At 40.4% G+C, this 19,139-nt stretch overlaps 1 protein-coding gene across 1 annotated transcript in view; it reads right to left on the minus strand.

The window, feature by feature from the left end:
- Nucleotides 1-13,947, minus strand: part of ANLN (anillin, actin binding protein) — a 28,250-nt gene extending 14,303 nt beyond the window's left edge. Inside the window, exons 1-14 of the mRNA XM_086468013.1 lie at nt 13,930-13,947; nt 9,076-9,229; nt 8,436-8,720; nt 7,642-7,988; nt 6,696-6,915; nt 5,546-5,739; nt 5,301-5,408; nt 4,721-4,841; nt 3,707-3,823; nt 2,919-3,145; nt 2,110-2,261; nt 1,662-1,809; nt 893-1,028; nt 384-566 (exon numbers count right to left, since the gene is read on the minus strand). Coding sequence (XP_086324139.1) covers nt 384-566; nt 893-1,028; nt 1,662-1,809; nt 2,110-2,261; nt 2,919-3,145; nt 3,707-3,823; nt 4,721-4,841; nt 5,301-5,408; nt 5,546-5,739; nt 6,696-6,915; nt 7,642-7,988; nt 8,436-8,720; nt 9,076-9,229; nt 13,930-13,947 — 2,410 coding nt within the window. The remainder of the gene's footprint in view (nt 1-383; nt 567-892; nt 1,029-1,661; nt 1,810-2,109; nt 2,262-2,918; nt 3,146-3,706; nt 3,824-4,720; nt 4,842-5,300; nt 5,409-5,545; nt 5,740-6,695; nt 6,916-7,641; nt 7,989-8,435; nt 8,721-9,075; nt 9,230-13,929) is intronic.
- Between the last annotated feature and the right edge of the window lie 5,192 nt (nt 13,948-19,139).

Raw genomic sequence — 19,139 nt, forward strand, 5'->3', positions numbered from 1 at the left:
AATACTTAGTACTAGAGACTTGCATCCAACAAAAAAATTCCAAGGCAGCAAGAGAGAAGACAACCTGAGATACAAATTCTACTTCCTCCCCAACAGGTTACAGAGGACCACAAAGATCTTTAAAGACTGGCTGGGAGAGTCTTGATAAGTTTCTTGAACCCCACAAGCCAGAAAAGGATGCAATTAAAACAACCATGGAAAATATTGAAAACTTAGCCAAAAAGCAGATCAATTAAATGGAATTGCTAAATTTTCATTGCCCCAGAGTTCCGAGACACACCAATGCAGATGACAAAAAGCCAAGGAGAATGAACTGGAAATATATGTAGGGAGGATGAGGGAAAGGGTAGGGGAGAGGCAAAGCTTTCAGTTGCTAGTTTTACCTGGCTTTTGAACTGTACCACATACGAAGTCTGCTTTTAGAGGCAGACGCATTTCTGAAATAGAAACAGATCCCCTGGATGGAGCAAATTCAGTGGATGTAGAAGCAGCTTTATTTCTTTTACTATGAGGTCCTTCACTCTTCAGTTTATTCAGTTCTTCCAATAAAGCAGTTCTCTTCTCAGCTACATAGAGAAATTAATGAATTATAGTTGTAACAGAGGAAAAAGTAGTGCTGAACATTTTTTTCCCCCTGTAAGTATGCAAAATGCAACAGAAACATTAATCATCTTGCAGAATAGCAGGAATATTAGGGACAAGAAAGATACCAAAAATGTCCTCTTGCCTACAGAAGCAGCTGAGACAGAACAGATATTATCCTCTCCCGTTTTCCAGGTAAAGAACCATAAATAAGCAGCTACAAGGCAGCTTAGTAAATGCATTGCCAGAGTTCATCAATTCTTCCCAAAATGTTAATGAAAAAGAATTGAACTTGAGTCTAAAAACCTACTTGCAAGAAGAAGCAGCCTCTCTGCCTCTGCTTCTTCTTGTGACCCTTTTCCATGTTCCTCATCAAAACAGCAGTTCAGAGCTTGACTGGCTTGATGAATCACTGTCTGCTGCATGTTGATCTCATTATTCAGCTCCTAGAGTAAAACAGTAGTAAAAATAATTGGCAAGAAAGATTTAGTGTTACATTCCAACAAGGAAATGTCTTGAGATTAGCATTTTTGAGGCTGTGCTTCAGAAAAAGCAGACCATTTAAACAGTAAACTACACAAATCTTGCAGTTTATAGTTACTTCTGCAAAAGAATATTGCAGCACAACTTCTTTTTACCTCAGAGATAATTTAAATATGGTGGAGAGTGAGACTTCAAATGTTTGTATGCTCCATATCCAGTCTAGCCTTCTCTTCACCAGTTAACCAGAAATTCAGCAATGTAGGTGAACGAGGCACCAGTAAAGATCAGAATATTGCATATTGAAAGTATGTAGTTATGAATCCTGCCTAATTCTAAGGCAGCAATAATATACAGATTCCCTGTCCTTTCTCAAAACAGTGTCTTGTTCTCTCTAGACTTATATTATAGCATGATCCTTCTAAGCAATGCAATAGCATTTCAAATTATGTGGTATCATTCCCTACCATTAGATATTTATGCTAAACAACCTAATTTTGCAGTTCTATGCAGTATGTTAATGTCCTGGACTTTCAGAGGGGAAATTAAGCGAGGAAATACTAAATTAGAAAAAGGGTTTTAAGAAGTATGTCAAATACCTGCATTTTCTTTTTGATATTGACTTGATCAGATGGGCCGTTCTTTTTCATTTCTAGTTTGGAAGTAACATCTTCTTTGCGAACAATGATTTGCTTTATTGAAGGACGATCAGTTTCTTTAAATCTTTGAGATCTATACGCATCAACACTTTTAAAAGAGGAAACACCATTAAATGTTTCACAGGTGTACCAAGCTTTTTTTTTTAACATACATATGTATCTGGTATTTATGTTTTCCAACTTGCCAAAATGGCTTTAAAAAAGCATTCTATCAGCTCATATTAAGTTTAAGCAACAAAGACTACACAGATGCAATCTTTGATGAGGGCTGAGATCCTGGGAAAACCTTCATCTGTAGTTTAAGCAGTATGCCTCATTAAACAGAGTTAAATCCGGGGTCTTAATCTACACGCTTACAGAATCAGGTGTGGGGTTTTGTGTTTATTACCTATACGGAAGGTTACGATCTTCTGACATAGAGCCAATACTGTCTGCGGATTCTGCCCTGGGAACTTTAGTCCTTTGGAACTTTTCAGACTTGAGACTTACATCGCTGATACTGCTGCCTTCACCAGTTGACTTACAAGGAGAAACAAAGGCCTAGGGAGAAGAAAAGGTTGTGTTACATATATCTGTCCACATTAATCATTCTTTGTTTTCTCTCACCTTTACTTGTTTGCGTATAAACAGCAAATTTGGAGGCTGCTTAATGCTATTTGACAGACATTTTACAAATATTTCCTAGGACACAGAGCAAGCTAATTTATTTATTTATTTTAAAGACACCAACAGATCATTGAACTCAAGATTTCACCCTTAGTTTCCAAACTGCTACAGTTACTTAATTACTTCTTTTCAGATTTTCATCAGTAACCACTTCATTGAATACATGTATACCACTGGAATTCCAGCACTAGTAATAGATGTATATACTCAAGCTTGATTAGCAGAAGTTAAATGACTTGTTTAGCAGAACATCCAGTGTGCTCTGCTATTTTCAGAGGAAAAGTGTGTGATCTACTTTAGGTGGTCCTGCTCTGGCAGGGGGGTTGGACTAGATGATTTTTCAAGGTCCCTTCCAACCCCTAATATTCTGTGAAAAGAACTTTCCCTCATTATGTTTTCATTAGCAAAATGTCATTTGTAACTTCTCTATTTGCCCAGGTATCACAATACAACAAAATATCACTGTTCACAAGCAAATTGTACATCTCTGTGTGATAAACGAGCCCTTCCCAGCCTCATAAGAGCTCTCACCTCTGGACCAACAGATTCCACTAGAGGGGTTAACAAAGACATTGATGAAATATTTAGTGACTCTTCCTGCTCATCCTCATCACTTTCACCTTCGAGGCTCATACTCATTTCCTTCTTCAGCTTTTCTATGTCTGGACCATCCTCTTGAAGAACTTCAAAAATTGCATTTATCACTTTTGAGCTATTCATCTCATCATCCACACTCATTTCGATTTCGTATACTTCATCTGAAGGGTGATGTTTGAGAAATATTAGTAGAATCAAGGCTAAAAATCTTCATTCTCATTAAATGAACAGAAAAATATAAACAGATAAGCTAACTATTTTTTCTTTTCAAGTAAGCTTGATTAAAAAGCACTTCTTATAGTCAGGCATATAGAACCCTAAAGTATACTGCCATCCTTATTTTAATATACTGTTATCACATACACTGCATAACTGATAGAGAGGAATAAAAAGATGTACTTGTTGGACAAGTTTCAACATCTTAGTTCAAACAAGCTTGAAACTTAACTGCAAGTCCCACCGTAGAGCAGTCATTTCTATCCTCTCCCAATAAACTTAATATCAGTGGTTTAATATTCCTTGAGGACTTGAATGTCAAGAGAGAAGGGTTATGATAAAAGAAGTTTTCTGATTTGTTTTATATCAACTTCATTACAAAACACACACAAGAGTCAGCAGATGTATGGCTAATTCATTGTTCAGATTTGAAGGCTATTAACACTCAGGCGGACAAGTGGCAACAGACAGTTCATTGCATTAGTACACATCCACTCAATACAAACCTTTTGGTTTCTCAGCAAGTTGTTCAAGTCTTGAGACAGACATTACTTTCACAGGGCTCTTTGGCTCAGCGATCTTCAGAGGACTTGGTTTACCAGTCTCTTCACATTTAGGAGTATCTAAGTAGTTTATAAAAAGAAGAAGACACTGAACATTATGTCTAGCCTTTAATTTTTTTCTTTTAAAGTTCTAGAATTTCAGAAGTTTGATAACATAGCTGTCAACTTACAAAGAGCCCACGAGATTAAGTATTCTGGTTATCTTGCCGTTCAAAAAAAACCCAAAGCATTAGAATACTCTCCACAGCCTGTACAGATAGACTTTCACCTTATAATCAGAAAACTGAAAGCACAAGAAACAGTGCTGAAGCCACTCCAGAGCAAAGTGGGAAAATTTAAGAAACAAACAAAAAAACCCCACCATACAAAACCGACCACACACAAACCCAACCCAAGAACAGCATATCATCCTGGTTTTCTAGGAGTACATTTGATAGCCTGTTTGCCCACAATGTCCACAAGAAGCGCCAACTAAGTTCACTCTTTTTTCACAGAGAACTGGAGGCTCTTTCACTCAATAAACACCAGAAAGGATGGCACAGGCATCTCAGAATTCTTTTCACACTCCCTACTATAAGAATTAATACCGTGAGGGAATACCAACAAGGGAAGAGTTCCCTCCCACTAGATTATTGTGGAAATTCCAATACTCATGTACAGTATAGATTAAACCTGTAACTGGCGATTCTCATTCACTCTCCCTACACTCAACATACATGAAAGTATGAAACATAAGTAAACCCACTGAGAAACAAAAAGGCGGTCTTGCCTTGTCAATCTTTGAAGTAGTATAGGAGCGCAGAGTATTATTATCACACGAGAAGATTTAGACAAGCCAGTAACCAATAAGAAGTCCTGTTCTCTAGGTCAGTGCTGCTAGCCTCCTTCTGCTCATGAACACCTAGGGCAGTGCTTCAGTCCAGTATTGGCCACAGGCACAGAGTTGACAGTTCTTACCTGAAGACTCCACACTGGGAGACTTTGCTGGCCTGTCACCTGCTGGTGTGTCTTCTGCTGATCCAGAAGCGCTGGCATCTGAACTAGGAGGTCGTTTTGGACTAGCCTGAGGTTGGCTTTCCTGGCAAAAATAAAAGCACAGTACCTTCAGGAGGTAATGTTCAAAGTGACTAGAAAAACTGCCAGAAAGAAATATATTTTAACTTCTGCTACGAAAAAGACGTTGCTTCCTTACGTAAAAAAATTCAGCTGAAGTACTAAATTCAGTGTTTATGTGAGGAGCTTTCTTTTGGTTTAGTTACAGAATACTAGAAAACCCACACTTATAAAAAAGTCAATTGGCTTAAAGAAGTAACATCTCTCTCCTTAGCTGATTCTGCTGCAGGGAAAAAAAAATCTAAAAATTTGTTACATACAGTAATCATACAAACCACCTGACAAGCGGTCTTGCACAGCCTGGGTACTCACAAAGCATAGGTTTTTATCTTTTATTTACATATGCACACCTATCCTTGTGTTCAGAACACATTAAAGCAATTCACAGACTATACTCTTTTGATACACGGAGGTAACACGTTACCATTTTAGCTTCTGGAAGTTTTCTCTTTGAACTTTCACTTTTCTCTGCACTCCACAAATTGCCCCTATCAAACCGGCCACGAAGGCAAGCAAGTTCTCGTTCACGTTCCTAAGCAAACAAAGGAGAATGGGGTGAAAAGTTGACAGCTTTAAGATGTCAAAACATTTCAGATTCCTCAGGTAGATGTGGAATAGTAAGAATCTTCTCCAAGCTTATAAGCAAGCTGTGAATGTACCAAGTTATACCTGCTTAAGCTGAAGGGCTAAACTGGCAGTAGAGGAATTTTCATTTTGTTTGAGAAGCTTTTCCTGGATTGTCCTTGTATTTGGGGTAATGACGGGTGTTCTGCACCCTGGAGTATTCGTAGCAGGAGTCCGTGCACTACGCTCTTGACAGCGCTCTCCAAAGCGTTCCAGGAAGGGCTTAATTCCTGATCCCCCTACAAGAACAATTGTTTTGCCTTGAAAGAAGCTCTCAAAACACAGAAAGAAATCACTGCACTTCCGCATCCTGCTTAAGGTTCTGAGTGAAGCAATAAAGCTGTCTACAGCTCTTACTCTTTTATACTTCACACAAACTAAACCTGAAGTGCAAATCACCATGGTAACAGAACACTGAAGTTAAAGGAGCAAATCAGAGCAAATAGACATCCTTCACTTAAAGTTCACGTGTGATCACCAGTTATTTAAATTGGTTTGCTTTTTCAACATTTCCTCTACAACCAGCCTCACTTGCATCCTTCATGTAAATAAGTATTCTAGTACAAAATGGGGATACATTGTTTGGCACCCGCCCCACTTTACTGAGCTTGTCTTTTATTGTCAGCATATCTAGAGACACACACTTGCTCTACTGACTATCATTTCAAAAAGTTCAAGCTGTTAGTCCAAGTTTCTGACCCAATAAGTAGTTGAATTTAAAACTAGAGATGATCACTTGTTTTGACATCAATGCTACCACTGGAAAGAAAGACACTACGCAAAAGCCATGCAAAGTTAGAGCACCTTTGCAGCATTTCTTTGACTTCTTCTAACATATGCAGACTCTTTACCTTGTATTGATTGGATATAAATAGTACCCAACAATTTGAAAGTCACTTTGAATAGTCTCAATTAAGTGATGTTAGCAGGATACATTTTTTACATGGAGAGAAAAGTTTGATTGATTTTGCTCTCAAGAGTTATTAAAACCATGCCCAAGAAAAAACCTTGCAAAATATGGAAGCTGTACAATTTATGATAATTATCACAGAACTCTTCAGGACTTTCTCAAGTTACGGCAGGAAATAGGCATTATCTGAAATGTTACCATAAATTCTTAAATAATATCTAGTTTCCAACACAGGACACAAGTCTAAGTTGAATGGACATTTATTGAAGCCAAAAAACAGCTTACCTGGTGTTGTGGGTTTACCCTTAGGTTCAAGTTGCACATGTGTTCCTTTGACTGGCTCTTCTTTGGACTGAACTGGTTGAGGCAAAGTTGATTTTGCCGTTTGTGTATGCTCTTCAGTCTTCTGAGGGCTGCAGGGATTCTCTGTTAGCTGTTGTACTTCAGGTTCTTTAGAACAGGGAACAGTGACTCTTGAGGCTTGTGTTAAAAAATTGTTCGGATCCTTAGCAAGAGAAAAAGGAATAACATTAAGAAGAAACTGTACCTTCTTATTCTCTCAAGTGGAAAAAGAATGAAAGCATTCTGCATAGCATACTATAACATAACACACCATTCCATCAACAACAGAAAAAGCTGAGAACAAGTGTATAAGCTTTTTGTAGATTTTTTTTTATCCAGTATGGCAAATTGTTTCAGCATTTGATTCCAGATGCTTTTGCCAGCCACTTCAGGCATTTCTCATATTTCCCCACACAAGATTATGAAATGACAATATCTGCCATGTGCAAATGGCAAAAACTGAACAATAGGTATCTGGTACTACTGATTTCAGCATTCTGATTGAATGCAGCAGTAATATTTACAGCAGTAATATTTACAGAAGTAATATTTACAATTTAAGTGAATCGACTATATGAAGTTAGAGTGAAACACAGTATCTCTGCAAGAAGCCCCCTTCTGATGGTCAAAAGTGCAGCCATCAATTACTTTGACATCAGCTTTTACAAGACTTAAGTACACTCATCTTTAAGTCTCAACAAAAGGGATTTTAAGCTGGTTCAGGTCCGCTATTAGAAAAAGGGCATATGAGATTGCAATAAAGCAAAAGCTATAAACAGACTAAGATTGCTCACACCAAATCTTTAAATGCAGATTAAACAGTTATGAGTTTCATTTGCCCCCCGATACTCAAATCAATTTTTCATCAGCAACTAAATCAGACACTCACCGCTATCTTTGAGTTTGCTGGTTTATTAATAGAAGCCTCAACAAGCCTTTGAGAACAGGATGCAGCTTCCTGCTTTACACTGCTACTATTGATTCTAGCAGATGCTCCACTTGTAGTGGACAATTTGGATAAACAAGTAGTGCCAGGCTGTTCTTGTGCATTGTTTTGCTTTGCAGATGGATGACTTAGGTCATCTTCCCAGGAGCCAATTGTAGCAGCAAGGTTAGCTAAACGGCCTCTTCTCCCAATCGGGGTGTCGTTTGCCAGGGCATTGGATGGCTGCTTAGGTGGAGAAACAGACAGATCTTTTGACTGGAGGGGCGACAGAGCAACACATTCAGAGGGATCTGGAAAAAAAGAATACACATTTATTTTGCTAATAAAATACATTGATATATATCTACATCTTTTGCATTTTGCTATATATTGAGTTTATCAACAGTTAGATGTTCTTGCCATCAACAGAATCAAGCTACTGCTCTGAAGGCCTTGAGACTAACAAAGTTAAATTAAAGCTCACTGAAAAGCCAATACATTTTTAACCAAGTACTTTACTAGTTTCATGTCACTGTTCTGATGAGCAAGACATCGCACTATTAAGGGAAAAAACCTCCAAACATATAACATTAAGCTGTAGTCAACAGTTTCATTATTTTAGGCCTTCCCCAGTGCCGTCTCAGAATTCTCTATGAAAACACTAGCATTCACACACATAAAATTATCTTCTGCTAGCAAACATAATCATCAACGCAAACACTGAAAAACACCGATGTTGCTTAGCAAGCGGAATGTACCCTCACTATCCCAGCAGCGTCGCTGCTCTGCCAACTTCTGCATACGTGTTTTGACTGAAAGGGCTGCAGGAGCTTCTGACTTGGTGTTTGTTTTTCCTTTCTCAAGAAGTTGAGCCAATGAAGCCCTGTTAGAAGCAGATACGTGCAGCTCCGAAGTAGTCTCAGGAGAACAATGGCTTGTGGAACTTGAAGGAACTGGCTGTATGTTCTCTGAACTGGAAGCTTGAGTCTCCATATTATTAGAGCAGAGCCTCTTTGATGGTGACGGCTTTGTACCAGGTTTCACTGTACAGGGCAGAGTATTCAAGCAAATTATTATTCAAACAATCTAAAATATTTTCAAAGACAGTACAAAACTGTAATGTAAATAAAGCTAAGACCCATGAATACCCTGATACGCCTCCCAAAAAACTGCCCTTCCCAAATTCCAATGCATTATCTGTGGCATTATACAATTGGTTTTCAATAGCTTACTAAATACTGAGAGCATCTGCTCTCAGGTTAAGCTAAACATTAGCCGTATTCAGTCCTAGTGGTCAGGTAACTGCATCCATCACTGTTTAGTTTGAGATAAACACTAAGGGTTTTCACTTGCCCTTTGTATCAAAAGACAATCTTTATTAAACGTGTTGCAAAATACCTTCTTCACCAGGAAGAGGTGCCTGGTTACCAGTTTCTAACAAAGGCTCTCTGACCCTCTTGGTCTGCATTGTGGGTCTCACTCCCATCTTGGGCCGCTCAGCCATTTTCTTCTGCAGGTTCTCTCGCCTGGCACGGGTCCTTTCAAGGAGTTTCTGAATAGACAATAAATCATGTGTTACTATACATTGCAATAAGTGTGTTAACTAGCAATAGCTCAAATTAAAAATGTTTGAATTTTATACAGCATATACCAAGATCCACAATACCAGAAATTTATAGTGAAGGCTACATTAACACAAACACAGCTCTCAGATGTTGCTATTGAATCTACTGTAATGCAACGCAATAGAAATATTCAAAGTCTGGTTTTCTGACTGGCTATCCCCTCCCAAAGCAGAACGAACAAAACACGTTTTCTGTACTGGCGACTACGTGATTATCCGTCTACCTCCTTTTTCTCACTGTGATAACCTCGATCTCCAAACTTTGATTTCACCATTGGAATACCCACAGCGCCTCCCATTTTCAGCAAGTATCTGTTAGATAAAAGGTAGCTTACATTGTAGCATATCCCAAGTCACCTGCTTGCTATCTGGCTGGTCAGTACACGTTTGCAGGTTGCCTGAAGTTTTGGCCTACCAGACAACCAATAGCAGCATGTTCTTCAGAGGCAATGGTTTGGGTCTTTTCACCTAGCCACAAACTCTCATGAAAATTGCAGAAGCAGTTATGTTTGAGACATCTGTTCTTCTACTAAGAAGAGGTGAAGCTAGTCAGTAGGTTGCAAATTTCCAGTCATTAAATCAACTAGTGTCTCCCATTAGCTGCGCTTTCAAACAAAAGCAGGCTAAAGAGACATGAGCAATGGCAAAACTAAAATAAAGAGAAACTTCTACAGAGCCTGAAGTAGTCACAAATGTTTGAAAGGAATTACCTTTTTTTACTGATTCACCACATGACAGCCTTGAACAGTCACGTCTTGCTCGTAGGTTTTTTTTGACATGTTGCTAAGGCATATGGCCAAGTTACCTGAGGGGTACAAACCCTCTAACAAAATAAACAACATCGAAGTGGTTGCCAAGTGGTCATATAAAAAAAAATCCACAAATGTGTGGCTGTTAATATTAAAAAAAATAGTGCTATTAGACCTTCAAAATCAAAAGGTGAATTTCTCTCCCTCTAGCTGAAATTTTAAGAATAGACTGATGTTGTAACTAGTTGTCTTAATAAACAAGCTATTTAGCACAGTGTATGTGTACACAGAAGAACATAAAGAGATACCAATTAAGCTACTTAACAACATTCTCTTTCATTCCCTACCCACTGGAAATTTGAGTACTATGATCATATTCCACACAAAACAGCTGTTTTAGTAAATGTTCCACACTAGTAGAAAGTGATTCCTTAGAGCATCCCAGTTTGAAATAGGCTGTGTTGTTTTTTGGTTTTAAATACGGCATTCATAAGTCTTTATCAGTCAGTTTGATCACATCCAAAGGTTACTTAATTACTCCTTTGATCTAGGTTTTAAGGTACTTAGAGAGGAGAAATTGTGTGATTGAATTAATGGCCTTCAAAGGGAAGCATATAAACTGCACTTGTTTGGTGGCACATAAATTATTGTGAGAACTGTGCCAGCCATTATCTGTCCTGTTGCACAGCAATTAAATACACATTTCACATTTTTAACTGTCTAAGGCTGAAGTCTTAAACAATGATCCATTGTAGGGCAACACAGGACAAATGGAATGTCAATCTCAACAGTTTTTTGTGAAGGCAAAAATGAGCTTCTCTAACTCCCATAGAACAGGCTTTTTGGGGGTGGGAGGGTGGGAAAAGGGACTCATGAAATGCCAGGAGTGCCTTCAGTGCAAGTTCCATGCTAGTTGTGTCCACAAGTCAAGTCTCACTATTTCAACCTCCAAAAGCCAGAGCTAAAGAGTGCAGGTAATACCCACATAAACAAAATCTTCAAGGCTACATAAATTAACACACAACTTCTCGCAAGAACAGCGTCTTCCTCAACACTATTCCTACAATTCTATTCAAATGCAGTCACATTCCTTTCTGTTATGTTAGCTCAGTAAAATGGAGTTTCAGTTGTTACAAATAGGATGTCACTTCCCAAGAATGCACGCCTCTGCTGCTGAACTCCAGCTCCTATTGGCTTCTTGTAGCTCAAGTTTTCCATGCAACTGCCATAATTCAAACTCTGCTATCACACACGATGAGTAAGCCACTCATCAGAACTTGAGACTTACTTCCCAAACTCATCATTGGGGTATTTGCTACAAGCACATTCTCCAAGTATTCTGATGATAGACAAAGTTTCAGAGTAGGACATACCTATTTCATTACATTAGGAACCCGAGAATTACCAAGTCACAGTTATAGGATCATAGTTTGTGTTGCAAAAATACCTTGTAAAAACCAGAAAAAGCCTTCCCACTTTAAATGTGAATGGGCAATCTTGATCTTAAAGTATTTTTTAAAGTACGTATTTAGCAGCATTAGAGAGGATACTCAGGACCACATGTGATTACAAGAATTTGTTCTAACTACTCTGCTTTGCCAGCAGAATGCAGCAAAGGGAGCAAATTTATCCGTGACATTGAACAAACAGCTAACTTCAAACTTCACATACACAAATTCTCCCCTGAGCAACTGCATCACTTATTTCTCTTTGGCCATTCTCCATGCTGGGAAATCATGCTTTGCTCTATGAATGTTAATGAGTACTTCAAAGTACAAAATAACCTAGACTATTTCTAACATTCTGTAGTACCAAACATAAAGCCTTTCATGCAAGTAAGGTGAATTACACAATCAGCTATAAACTGAAAGTCACAACTAGTATGTGCATCGTGATCCTGAAAAAGTGTCTACTGCATCATCTCCTCCTCAGTGCATTCTGCATTAATAATTTGCTTGAGATTCAGAAGGTTATTAGTTTTTTCTCGTAAGATTAATCAAAAGAAATATTATTTAAGAACTGTCTGATTTGAAAGCATTCCACTGAATCTTACAGCAAGATTTATTTGAGCTTAAGTTCAGTGAGACCAGGAGAAAATTTGTTACCATAAAGTGATCAGCAAACACTGAATTAACAGCATGCTTTGGCCAATTAAGTTTCGAATTACACTGCTTTGAGTAATCAACACTTACAATGCCTCACTAGTGCCCTGCAACAGAGCATGGTAATTTGTAGACAAAGATTAACTGACAATACTTAAGCTATGAAAAGCTTATATTAAAAGAAACAAAACAAAACAAAAAGAACATAAATATTTCATAGTAGGTGGTAAAAGCTTCCTTTTCAGAAGACTTTTGAGGAAAGTTATTAAACTTCAATACTAACACACTCATATTGGTCAGATTTTTACGTAACAGTGGAATGTCCTCCACAGCATAAACATTCTTGCTAAGGCAACAGTTCAGGCACTCTGCAATACTAGCTAACGTTTGAATGAAGTTTACTCTGAGGAGTGGCCTCACAGTTGGCCATAGCTTTTCAAAGTTGGTTATCTACAAGAAGGGTGTGTTGAGGTTGGAATATCTCCCAGCATGCAAAACCATTTTAAACTGGATTCAGTAGTCTGGACTTGAAGATTATTTAAGACTAGTTGGATCATGTCACTCACTACCAATTAAGGAAGGAGGTTTTAGATGTTTATACTTAGCAAGCCGTTACATGGGGGTAGGGCAAATCTGCCGCGGCATAGCTCATTTAGTGAGTATGTTCAGATCAATTACTTCTGTTCAGTTTTTAAAACTGGATCTGTGCAGTCGCCTTTGCGGGCCCTCAATTTATTTAAAGTATGTCAATTTGATAAACAGATTGCTTTCAAGGGGAGGAGAGAGTATTTCACCAACTTATTTGATTTGGATTTCTTTTTTAAAGTAGTTCAGGTTTTTTGTTTAGGCAGGCTGTGGATTGAAGGCCATTTTTACTAACACTTCTCAAAGCAGTCACAACACAGCTTCACAGCTTTGCAACTGTCACACATAAAATCAGAGTACAGTACAGCACCTTTACAAAATCTCCAACCTTCATACAGATTCAAGTCAGTCAATTCCACTCATTTTGTAACAATTACGCCTCTGTAAAACTCAAACACACACATGTAAATACACTCTAACTGCTGACTTTTTTTTTTTTTAAAAAAAAAAGAGGAACAGTGCCAATGAAAGTGGCCAATCACTAGTGGCAATAATATCAAATCAGACGCATTTTTAATCAGATGGTCGCTGCTTTGGGCAAACTTCACACTCAACTTTGAGATATGTTAGGCACAGTGTGTGTCAATACCACTCCCATTAGCTTCCAGGGTCCCTTCTGTTTCAGGCGCAAATCTTATCTGTCAGACGCCCGTGAAAGGCAAACACTAAAGCGCTAGGAAACGCAGTCAGGTATCGGCCCCGTTTAGAAAAGGTCCTCTCCTTCGCAAACCCTTGCATGAATAACCCCTCTGTCCCCTCCTGGAAGAGATCTGACGCTCCACAAACGCCTGGACGGCTACAGTATTAGAGGTACCAGCACGAGCAAGACGAGGGGGCAGAGAGAGTCTCCCCGCTGCAGAGAAAGAGCCTCGCTACAAGCCCAGAAACCCCGGGAGTAACGTAACCTGTGGACGAGGGGCGGTGACAAGCCTTAGCCAGGAGCCAGGGCCGGGAGAAACAACTCCAACCACAAGGAGCAGCTCCTCTGCGGCCCCGACCGGCCCCCGCCGCCCTGCGGACCCTGCCGCCCTGCGGACCCCACTGCTGACAGCTCGTCCCCGCCCGCTCCCGGGATCGAGCCCCAGGTGCGCTCCCTCCACAGCCCGGGGGCCGGCCCACGCCGTGCCCTCACCTCAGTGAACGGGTCCATTGCTGCTGCTACTACTGCCGCCGCCGCCGCCCGCTCCCTCAGGCCGCCCGACAGTGACAAAACCACCTTCCCAACCGCTCCTCAGATTTGAATTTCAGCGCCCGTCTCGCCTGCGCATGCGCGAGGCGGCGCGCACGCCCGGCCGCTCTCCCACGCCCGCCCCGCAGTCACGTGACACCCGGGCAGGCGCGGCGGGAGGCGCGCGCGTGCGCATGAGGTTCCGCCTGGCGCCGGAGCGGGCATTGATTGACAGGAGTGCTATCCAATCCGACAGCAGCCCGCCCTGCTGTCCGTTCCCCTCGCGGGCTGGCTGCCTTGTGAGGCAGAAGACGGGGGTGAGCGATGTGCGCGGGGCCCTGGTCCGGCCGGGCTGCCCTTGGGGCAAGGCCTGCCTTGGTCGGGTCTGGGAGCGGGCCTGGCTTCGCCTGCTGCACCCTTGGGCTCTGGGTCTGACCCCTGCGTGTGGTCCTGCCGCCCCGGATTTCCGTGTGTTGTGGGCAGGGAGCGGCCCTGTCACCTTCCCTCCTCCTCCTCCTCCTCCTGGTCAGCCCAGCCGGGCGCAAAATGTTTTGTTTTTTTAAAGAAAACAGGCAGTTAGAGACAAACTGCCTGGTTGACCCCACATCTTGGTGCAGCTGCTCAGTAGGAGCGTCCCTTGGACCCTTTTCCTTTTTCAGGTGGCATTGACAGGAGAGCGTGCCATTAACGTTACTCTGTGAATGGCGAAAATACCCCAGTGCGGCTGTGAGTCACAGCTCCTTCTCACAGCTTTTACGTTTCTCCTTGTGTTACAGCCGCGGTCTCATCAAACCTCACCCACAAGTTCCTCCCTCTGTCCCCTTCTCCAGTTCACTGATAGACCTTTCTTAATGTGCAAGTGTTAGGGACTCTGAATTGGCAGAGATCCAGTCCTTGCTATCCAAACACCGTCTCAAACTTCCCCTCCTGTAAATGTGTTGAACGCAATTGCAAACGCAGCTTGATTTTCTGTCCCTGCTGTTCCCCCTGGGAGGCTGCTATAGGCCTGACTGCCCAAATGACTAAACCTAGTCAAATTTCCAGTCTGTCCATATATATTGGCACCCCTTTATACATTATTGCTCATACACAAATAGCGTTTGTTACCTTGCATGAATGCCCTCCTTCCCTAGTGCTGTGCTTCTTGCTTCTTGGATTATTTATAGGCAGCAGTCATTTGTCTTTCCAACCTTTACTTTGCCTTGCTAAACACACCACATTCTTCTCATCGTCCTGCATCAGAAAATCTTTCCAATGCCTTATTTGCAAACAGCATGGCATCATCATGCAGCAGAATCTAAAAAAATACAGTATCAAATAATCCTTTTCTGAAGAAATCCTGAAGGCTGGACAGCCTGGCCAACAAATGTCCCTGCACTGTTCTCACATAAGCGTGGGTTGGAGCAGCCTAAGTCCACATATCAGGCTGAAAATTGGGACTTACTAGACGGGACTTATCACTCGTTCATAATCTATGAACCAGCCTGTACAGTGATAACTAAGAACAGGCTTTATTTCCTTCAAGAGAAACTAGGTGTAGCTGTCACTGGGAAATGACAGAAACATTCCTTCAATGGAGCAGTAGTGAATCAATGCAGGCAAATACCAGAAGACAAAATAGCCAATATGGAGCTCAAAGTCATCGGCAGAAAATAAAAAGAGAGTTATCAACTCTTGTCATTCCCCTGCCATTCCAAAGGAAGAAGTAATGCACAATTTGAGCCCTTTAAATGTAACAGAATTCTTGCAATTTAAACATGCTTGCTGGTTTACATGTGGATCTGTGAGATTCATACAGCGCAGCTCCAGCTGCTGTTGGAGCATTTCCAAACATGGCTCCACCCATTGCTGTCGTCTTTCAAGTGATACGGCACAGCGCATGGTGCTCAGCCTGCGGGCCAGCCAACATGGTGTTAGCGGCGCTGTTGGTGTACAGAATAATCTCATCTGCTATTTAATATTAAAAAAGAGGGAAATAATAATGCTTTTTTCTGTAAAATAAATTTATTGTAAAAAATATTTCTACAAAATATATTCTGAAAAATGAAGTTGAGATTCCTAGGAGTGTATAACTGCTTAAAATGTCAATGCAACGTGTATGTGATAAATGTCCTTTCCTTCTGGTCTCTACAGAGCCAATAATTTCTTCGTCATTTTGATCCAGACTCAATGGGTCCCTGCTAGAATTAAACAGAATACTCAGTTTCTCATCTTCTCAAGGGGTTACGTCTGCCTTCCAGGAAAGCAATGGACAGTAAATATATCTGATCCTTTTGTTGCTCCAAAGAACCGAAGAAAGTCAGTCTTTTTCAGATATGGTGCTATAAAATGGGTATGAGATATGTTATCTGCATAATGGTGGCAGGTACGGCCCGTAGCAATAGAATTTCCAGTCATGGCTATTTTTTTCTTAATAAAACTATTTGCAATTTATGGAAAAAATGAACTTCACAATCTGAAGGCATAAAGAGAAGAGAGGGAAAGAAAGGAATGCCATGTTGAAACCAGCAGAACAATGAGCTGGCTCTGCCTGCTGAACAGCATTTTTTTTTATGCCAGCCTTTTGCATTCAAAAATTATGAATCACACCCTTCACTGTCTCCTCACCCCACGTGATATGGTTTAAGATTTCTTCTCGCCAAGGGTAGGCTAATGAAAAGTAATCCTTTCTGTAACAATAAATAACACAATACAAAGCACTTGGGGAATGGCTTTTGCTGGCTTGCAGTTTTCATGGGAATCAAGAGCATGGGCATGGAAGCCAGTCATTTGTCTTTTAACATGTCAAGAAAAACAGTTTTGCTTTCCCAAGTTTTTCTTCAGATTTTTTTTAAAGCATATCTACTGTTTTTAGGGATGTATTTTCATTTTCAGAAGGTTATAGAAGTTTGCATTAGCACTTTAATAAGAATGGAGCACTTTCTAACTAATAAGGAGAGCACTAACCAAAGTTTCTGTAGCTCTGGCTTCCTTACAATACCAATACAATCATAAATGTAAAATATTGAAGGCGAAAATGCTGATCCCAGTGTAGTCCACTGTGTAGCTCCATTCTGTAATCCTCAGCGAGTAGTTCCTAAAACTTTCTTTCTGCTGAGATATTGAACGCACGATTCTGATTCCCAAGAAAAGATGAGCAAGATGCTGCCTATGATTCACAGAAAAATCTCAGTAATCCTGTCATTTAGAGAAAAATATTATTTTCCAACTTGTAATTTCATTTTATTCACAGTTAAATAACTCAAAGTGAAAATTGATGCTCACTTATCTTGCCTTCGCAGCAGATTCATTCTATTGCATGGTAATACAGTGCATTATAACACAATACATTGTAGTATTGCTGCAGGTTAGATTTACCTTGAAAAGGCATTTTTTTACCGGAAAGTTTGCTCTTGCACTAGTCAGTTGGAGAGCTGTCGTGTTTCTGATTCTCATTCCACACTGGCAGTATGATTGCATAGGATGCCATGGAGAGGAGAAGCAAATGCACAGTCTGGTACGCAGCCTTGTGCGTCATTATTTCTGAATGGTAGTCCCATTACAATTAATTCTTCCCAGTGACTTCAGACAAAGGTTTTAACCTTGAGGAATAGTCAAGGAGACAGCCCTTGCAGAGCTCCTTGAGGATTGTGCCACCAGCACAGGTATCCCTTTCCCCTAGCCCACTGTCTTTTTGCCTCCAGTCGATCCTGGAGGATGTAGGTTGGCCAGTCTGACTCTCCATGTCTCAGTGCCTAAGATGAAGCCAGGCTGTAAGAAATTCCCCTCTTCACAAGCCCCACACCAGGACCCCTGTACAAGGGAATCCTGCACTATGGAAGAGCAGTAAGAATATAATATCCATCCTTTCCTTAGTGATTCTGAAATGAAGACCAAATTGTGCCCTTGGATCCTGTTGAATATCCTAGCATGCCAGAGACTTGGTCTGTGAAAAGGCAATTTCAGCCCCAAACAATGAATAGAAGGGCTGGTCCATAGTATGGCAAAACACTGCAGTTTGGATTAATGTGTATTTTCTATTGCAAATATTGCATAATCAGAAACATTTTGATGGGCAGCATTCAGGATCTGTTCTCTGTGCCAAGCCAAAGGTGATCACACTGATTTTGTCAGCTCCTGTAATAATCACAGAGGCAACTTAGCCTGACATTATCCAGTAAAGGAATATATTAATGTCAGGAGCGAGACAGGTTTTGTGAGTAAGTAACCCAATGCATGACATGGATTTAAATTAGCAATGTTCAGAGCACTCTTCTAGTAGGCCGAGTAGGAAACTGATAACTAAAAGGATGTAGCCATTGCAGTCTAACTTTCAGCTGGGCCTGTGCTTTATTGTACCAAAAGGCTTCATTTACTACTCTGCCTTAGTAAGTGAAGTGGGGGGGGGGGGAGAATCCTTTAAACTGGACATTTGCTGGGGGGGAAGTGTGCTGCATTTTCAGAGCGTACAGAATGAATTTCGAACTCTGTGAATTTTATTTGTCATTTGCAAAATATATGAGATTCTCAAGAAAATGCTGGCTTGCTGAAGATGCCATTTATATTAAAGGCTGGAAAAACACACTGTCATTTATATTCTACACTAAATTACCGTATGATGACACGGATGGATTAATGTTAACTGTTGTCAGAGCTGAAATGCACCATCTCATACGAGGAGCAACGGATGGAAAATCACACAGAAATTGAAGCTGGAGGGAAAAGCAAAACCATTGTGGGGAAAATGAATAAAAAAAGAGAAGAGTGGAGATCAGCAAATAACAAGGGGGGATAACAAAGAAAACAGGAGGAAAAGACAGAAGAGAAAATATATTAAAATGGAAAAATAGTGAAAAAGGAATGAGACAAAACTCTTATTAACATCAAGAGACCGTTGTTAAGTGGACTCCATTTCAGAAAAAAATCTCTGGGTGGTTGAACTCTGCATTTTTACAAGGCTGTGGGAGTTAAGAAAGATTTGCCTGTCATACACTCTGAACAGATTTATTGTGGTCACAGTTTTCTTAGTATAATATTGCATTTATGTCACTAAATCACATAAAATTTCTCAGCACCTTTCATTTAGGTCTCCTGACTGAATTACACAAGAGGAGGGGAATTTGACTTCATTCTTTTGTGTCTCAGTTATAAAATACTCACTTTTCTTTCTTTATCCATATGGTGCAGCTGTACCA

Source organism: Leptosomus discolor, chromosome 7, assembly GCF_034619465.1.
Source record: "Leptosomus discolor isolate bLepDis1 chromosome 7, bLepDis1.hap2, whole genome shotgun sequence".
Classification (NCBI taxonomy): Eukaryota; Metazoa; Chordata; class Aves; order Leptosomiformes; family Leptosomidae; genus Leptosomus; species Leptosomus discolor.